Below are 6,638 nucleotides of genomic sequence, written 5' to 3' on the forward strand. Positions count from 1 at the left end.
CACATAATGCAGCAAATAGTGCAACTCCTCCCCTCCCCAATGAAGCCCTAAAAAAGTGTCAGTTTTCTTTATAAACAATAGGAACAATAACAAAAACAAAATTGAAAAAAGAATCTTAGTAGGAAGGAAGGAAAGAAAGAAAGAAGAGCAAGAAAGAAAAGCTACCCAGAGAGGTTTCACAGATGGAAAATCTTAACAGGTTCTGGAAAGATATGAGGATCCAAAAGATGGCCACAGGTGCCAAAAAAAAGAGAGTCAAGAATGTTCAGAGTAAAGGACTTCACCCCAAGAACCGAAGTTCTGGGGTAACATATATACTTCCACCCAATCAACCCCTCACAACACAAAAGCGATCTCTGAAACAGGAGGTAGAAGAGTTGTCTATGTTCCTTGCAAATCAGGGGACAGGTTGGTTTCCTTAAGTTCAAAGTTTGTTTCTTTAGGGCCAAACACTCCCACTCCAATCCAGCTCCACTTGGCTAAATCTTGGCAAGACCCTCAGATAAGGAGTCAGTCAGAGTAAATTCGCAAGTGACCACAGAATCCAGGAAAGATTGTTTCCTTTGAAGCAGGAGGAAACAAGGGAACAAGGATTCAACAATATTTTCATTGTTGTCTGAGATAAAAAGAATAGAACTTATTCTGGGATTAAAAAGTAAAATTTCCTTTCCAACATAAAAATAATTCCTGACTTCCACTAACAATTCCAAAGGTGAATCTGATCCATTTTACCTCTTACAACCTTCTCAGCAGCTTCTGGATTCCCTGCTTGATCTCCTTGGTTCTCACACCATAAACAATGGGGTTCAGAGCTGGGGGGATGAGGTGGTGCAGGATGTTGAGCAGGATGGGGACATCTGGGGGAATCTTCTTCCTGGCCAGGTTAGTGATGACCAGAACCAGCAGGACTGTGCTGAAGAAGAGGATGAGGATGAAGTGGGAACCACATGTGCTCAGGGCCTTGGCCGCAGCACCCTCAGCTTTGATCCTTAGCACAGCTTTCAGGATGAAGGAATAAGACAGAACTATTAGGATGAGGTCAGAGCCCAGTAGGGTCCAGCCTGCCACAAACTGGTAGAGCCGGTTGAAGGTGATGTCATCACAAGAGAGTTTGGACACAGAGAGGTTAGTGCAGATACAGTTCTTGATGATGTTCTCTGCACAGTATCTGAGCTGAGAAGAAAGAACTGGAACAGGAAGAGAAACAAAGCCATTCCGGGCCACAACAAATATGGTAGCTTTAACCACAAATTGGTCAGTAATTATGGATGGGTATCGTAATGGGTGGCAAATGGCCACATAGCGGTCATAGGCCATGACCATGAATGTACAGGACTCCATGGTCAGAAAACTATTCATGATGAACATCTGGAGGAAGCAGGCTGAAAAGCTGATGGACTTGAGATCAAACCAGAAGATGGCCAGGACCTTGGGGATGACTGTCAGGCAGAGTACAATGTCCAGCAGGGAAAGGAGGCTAAGCAGGTAGTACATGGGCTCATGCAGAGAGACCTCCAGCCAAATGGTGATCAGGAGGGTGGCATTGGCCCCCATGGCCAGGAGGAAGAGCAGGCTGAGGGGCAGGGACAGCCAATGCTGCCAACTCTGGTAGTTAGGGAAGCAGATGAGGAGGAATTCAGAAACAGGAGCAGTGGAGTAGTTGCTGGGTGAAGCCATATAAAGTATCCTGATCATGCTGGAAATTCAGAGTTCCTAAAAATGTAGGACAAAATATATTTTAAAAACTACATGTTCTAGAGCAGTGAAACTTGGTTTTCCATTGAGGCACTTAACCTGCCTCAGTGAAGTTTTCAAATCATCATTATTATTGCCAGCTTCATCATCACTATCAATCATTGCTGACACTTAGCTGAACACTCCAGCTCTAAGCTGAATGCTTTAAATTATTATATTATTTCATCCTTTAAAAAAGGCTTAAGAATATTTAAACTGTTATCTTAATTTCACAGATAATGAAAGGGTATAGGCAAAAGGGGATAGAACAGTTTTTTCAAAATTAGAGAGTGAGACAAGGACTGTAACAAGAGTCTGAATCTAGAGTCTCTGCTTTCAGCCCCTACACATTATTTAGCCTCACCAAGCACAATTAATTAACTAAGCTCTAGTTTAGAAGAGTTAGGGTTACTATTTTAATTTTTTTTTTCTTTTTTACAGATTGAGAGAGAGAGAGAGAGAGAGAGAGATTACAAGTAGGCAGAGCAGCAGCCAGAGAGGGGAGGAAGCAGGCTCCCCGCCAAGCAGAGAGCCCGATACGGGGCTCGATCCCAGGACCCCGAGATCATGACCTGAGCTGAAGGCAGAGGCCTAACCCACTGAGCCACCCAGGCGCCCCTAGGGTTACTATTTTAGCTGACTGTGTGGAAGTCCTAGAAAAGACTACTCCCCTATTCCATAGATATGGACGGGGTCTGACTTTGGAGTTCCTTGCTTTTATTTAGGAAACAATTGAATTAGAGGTAGAAAATCCTTGACTGTACCCAACAGCAATTATTTCTTCCAGCCCCAAAGGGGATTTCACTTGGACATAGTGTTTATCACCCTTTTACTGGATTATTTGCTGTTGTTTCTCTTTGGAAGTTTCAAGTTTCTCTTTTCAAGTTTCAAATTACTTTCTTTTCTTTCAAGAGTGTTTTATTTGGTTTGGACATTTTAAATGAGACTGCATTTTATATTCTGGTGACAGAGACAGTACTGAGGGTTACACTAGGAGAGTAAAAAAAATTTTAAGTGCTGGGTTAAATAGATGATGGGAATTAAGGAGTATACTTGTTGCAATGAATACTGGGTAATGTATGGAATTCTTGAATCACTGTATTGTACTCTTGAAACTAACATAACACTAAATGTTAACTATCTGGAATTTAGATAAAAACTTAATTTGTAAGTGCTATGAATGTTTTTTTTTAAATAAAAACAAGTCCTTCATGGGGTCCAAAAGAGGAATACATTTTGAAACTTAAAAGGAAGGAGAAATATCCCATTAGCTTAGGCAGGAAGGAGAGAAGCCTGGAGGCTACAATGATATCAAGGGTTTGAGCCTAAGAGTAGCTACCCTTCTGTGACTGGAGGATTGAGTACTGTGGTGTTATCTTCAGTTCCCCTGTGTAGGTTCCTTGACTTGCACTACTCTAGAAGGACTTTGGGAACCTTTGCTATAGATGGCAATAAACTAACCTGTCACACGAATTCCATCCAAAATTGAGTCACTCTAATCATGGGGGTCTTGACTGATGCGTTGTTAAACCTTTCCTTTTCTATTCTGAGGGATTACAGGCTTAGACAGTTTGCTCTGCCAAAGATTATAGACCAAGAACATCTTGGATCTTTTTGGAGGCCACTTCCTGTTCTATTTTTTTTTTTTTCCCCTTTTTATTTATTTATTTCTTTTTCAGCGTAACAGTATTCATTCTTTTTGCACAACACCCAGTGCTCCATGCAAAACGTGCCCTCCCCATCACCCACCACCTGTTCCCCCAACCTCCCACCCCTGACCCTTCAAAACCCTCAGGTTGTTTTTCAGAGTCCATAGTCTCTTATGGTTCGCCTCCCCTCCCCAATGTCCATAGCCCGCTCCCCCTCTCCCAATCCCACCTCCCCCCAGCAACCCCCAGTTTGTTTTGTGAGATTAAGAGTCATTTATGGTTTGTCTCCCTCCCAATCCCATCTTGTTTCATTTATTCTTCTCCTATCCCCCTAACCCCCCATGTTGCTTCTCCATGTCCTCATATCAGGGAGATCATATGATAGTTGTCTTTCTCCGATTGACTTATTTCACTAAGCATGATACGCTCTAGTTCCATCCACGTCGTCGCAAATGGCAAGATTTCATTTCTTTTGATGGCTGCATAGTATTCCATTGTGTATATATACCACATCTTCTTGATCCATTCATCTGTTGATGGACATCTAGGTTCTTTCCATAGTCTGGCTATTGTAGACATTGCTGCTATAAACATTCGGGTACACGTGCCCCTTCGGATCACTATGTTTGTATCTTTAGGGTAAATACCCAGTAGTGCAATTGCTGGGTCATAGGGTAGTTCTATTTTCAACATTTTGAGGAACCTCCATGCTGTTTTCCAGAGTGGTTGCACCAGCTTGCATTCCCACCAACAGTGGAGGAGGGTTCCCCTTTCTCCACATCCTCTCCAGCATCTGTCATTTCCTGACTTGTTAATTTTAGCCATTCTGACTGGTGTGAGGTTGAGTCAGTAGAGTCCTCTGAATTAACCCGTGTTGCTGAAATTGCACAAAATACCTATCTGCTCCTTAGATGCTGAACTTTTCTTTATACCAAGAGCCATTCCTTGTTTCAGGATGGACAGGAAACATGGATTTGACAGACATTTCAAAATCAGAATCAGTAAGAATTACACGTAGGGTATGAGTAAAGAATAGCATCTGAAGATTCAGTATCCAAAAATAGCCCAAACATGTACCCACTCTTCATTGTTGGGCAAAATGATAGGTAACAAAATGAAGAAAATTGAATAAAACAGGGTCTTGAATCCCAAGTCACAGTTTTAGGGATGACTTTATGCTTTTGAACTTGAGTGACAGGAAGAATGAAATCTTTACTGAAAAATTGGAAAAGGGGAATGAAAAAAAGGAAGGGGTTTTCAGAGCAAGAATATGAATTTATATTTTAAGTGTTATGCAGGAGCTATTTGTAAAATATACAGGTAGAGTTTTCAAGCAATCATTCAAAATAATAGCCTAAAATTCAGTAGGAAATTCAAGTCTGAAAATGAAGATTAAAAAGAAATAAGGAAAAAAGGCAGTGAATATAGCCTAATGTTTAAATTTGTGGAATCACTATGTTGTATGCCTGAAACTAATGTAACATTATGTGTCAAGTATACTCAAGTAAAAAATAATTTTAAAAAAGATGCTGATGAGACCATAACTCTCAGATAAGAGACATCTTGAGAAATAGAGCTAGGTGTCTTTAGGAAAAGTAGTCAAAATAGTTGAGGTTCACCAATGGTAGCACGGAAGCTAGCCAATAAGTCAGTTTTAGGCATATAAATATATGTAGGATTTTTTTTTACCTGGTAAGCAGAATTGTCTGTGGTTCCTGTGGCTCAGATTGACTTATCCTAGCATGTGGGATCTATATTCTGTAAACTCATCCACTTTGATAAGGTTTTTGTTAGTTAGTTAGTTTTGTTTTGTTTAGTTTTGATACACTTTTTCCCCCTCACTGCTAAACAAAGGGTGAAGGAGTCAAGTATTAAGAAGGATGACAGTCGATTTCTGGGCTCTCTATTCTGTTCCACTGGTCTATGTGTCTGTTTTTGTGCCAGTACCATGCTGTCTTGATGATGACAGCTTTGTAATAGAGCTTGAAGTCCGGAATTGTGATGCCACCAACTTTGGCTTTGTTCTTCAATATTCCTTTGGCTATTCGAGGTCTTTTCTGGTTCCATATAAATTTTAGGATTATTTGTTCCATTTCTTTGAAAAAAATGGATGGTATTTTGACCATCCATAAATGACTCTTAATCTCACAAAACAAACTGGGGGTTGCTGGGGGGAGGTGGGATTGGGAGAGGGGGAGCGGGCTATGGACATTGGGGAGGGGAGGCGAACCATAAGAGACTATGGACTCTGAAAAACAACCTGAGGGTTTTGAAGGGTCAGGGGTGGGAGGTTGGGGGAACAGGTGGTGGGTGATGGGGAGGGCACGTTTTGCATGGAGCACTGGGTGTTGTGCAAAAAGAATGAATACTGTTACGCTGAAAAAATTAATAAAAAGGGAAAAAAAAAAAAGAAGGATGATATTGCTTTGATCCAAGGACTTTCACTTTGAATATCCCAGATTTTCCAAATACAGATTATTAACACACACACACACACACACACACACACACACACACACACACATTCCTTTCTACCTTTGTAGGTTTTCAAGACAAACCAAGGATACAGGGGTTAAAGTGGGGTAGGGACAGTTATTTAATGCATTTTTACATATGTGATCAGGAAAATGACCCTCAGTATGAAATAGAGAAATAAGATAGAAAACATTCCCACTTTTTTGGAAAAGACTTGTCCTTTCCATAAACCTTAAGTTCTATAAACTTGGCATGACCTGATCTACTTGAATAAGCAAATTAATAGTCAGTGCCTTTCCTAAACCTGGTCTTAATGTTAGGCATACTACAAATGTATAGCATGCATTAGGCAAGAACTGGTATCCCCATTAATAGAGGAAAATTGACTTACAAACACTTATAAGACAGTATAGTTGTGGTGATAAAGATGATCTTACAAACAGTGGGAAAGAGATAAACACAGAGATGAACAAAGCAGAGTGATATGGTTGAAAAGTTGGCTTCGGACAGAAATGAAGCCTCACTATTAAACCCATAGAAGACCTTGAGAGCTATTTAAACTCTGTGATACATACATTCCTCATTTATGAAATAGAAAAATGATACTTAGCTTCAGATGTTGTTGTGGGTAGAAAAAAGGTCTATGATTTCCTGAGGCCATATTAGGCCAAGAGACACTATTAGCTGAGGGCATCAGAGAAGGATACAAAAATGAGGCCACATTCACCTGGGAGAGGAGCACTCTCTTTGTAGGCAATGGGAAGAGAAGAAACATCTATG

At 40.6% G+C, this 6,638-nt stretch overlaps 1 protein-coding gene across 1 annotated transcript; it reads right to left on the reverse strand.

The window, feature by feature from the left end:
* Positions 1-735: 735 nt before the first annotated feature.
* LOC123949428 (olfactory receptor 56A4) lies at positions 736-1,695 on the reverse strand. Its single transcript, XM_046016869.1, has one exon. The coding sequence runs from the start codon at positions 1,693-1,695 to the stop codon at positions 736-738; it is 960 nt and encodes a 319-aa protein (XP_045872825.1).
* Between the last annotated feature and the right edge of the window lie 4,943 nt (positions 1,696-6,638).

The sequence above is a fragment of the Meles meles genome, chromosome 8 (genome assembly GCF_922984935.1).
Source record: "Meles meles chromosome 8, mMelMel3.1 paternal haplotype, whole genome shotgun sequence".
Classification (NCBI taxonomy): domain Eukaryota; kingdom Metazoa; phylum Chordata; class Mammalia; order Carnivora; family Mustelidae; genus Meles; species Meles meles.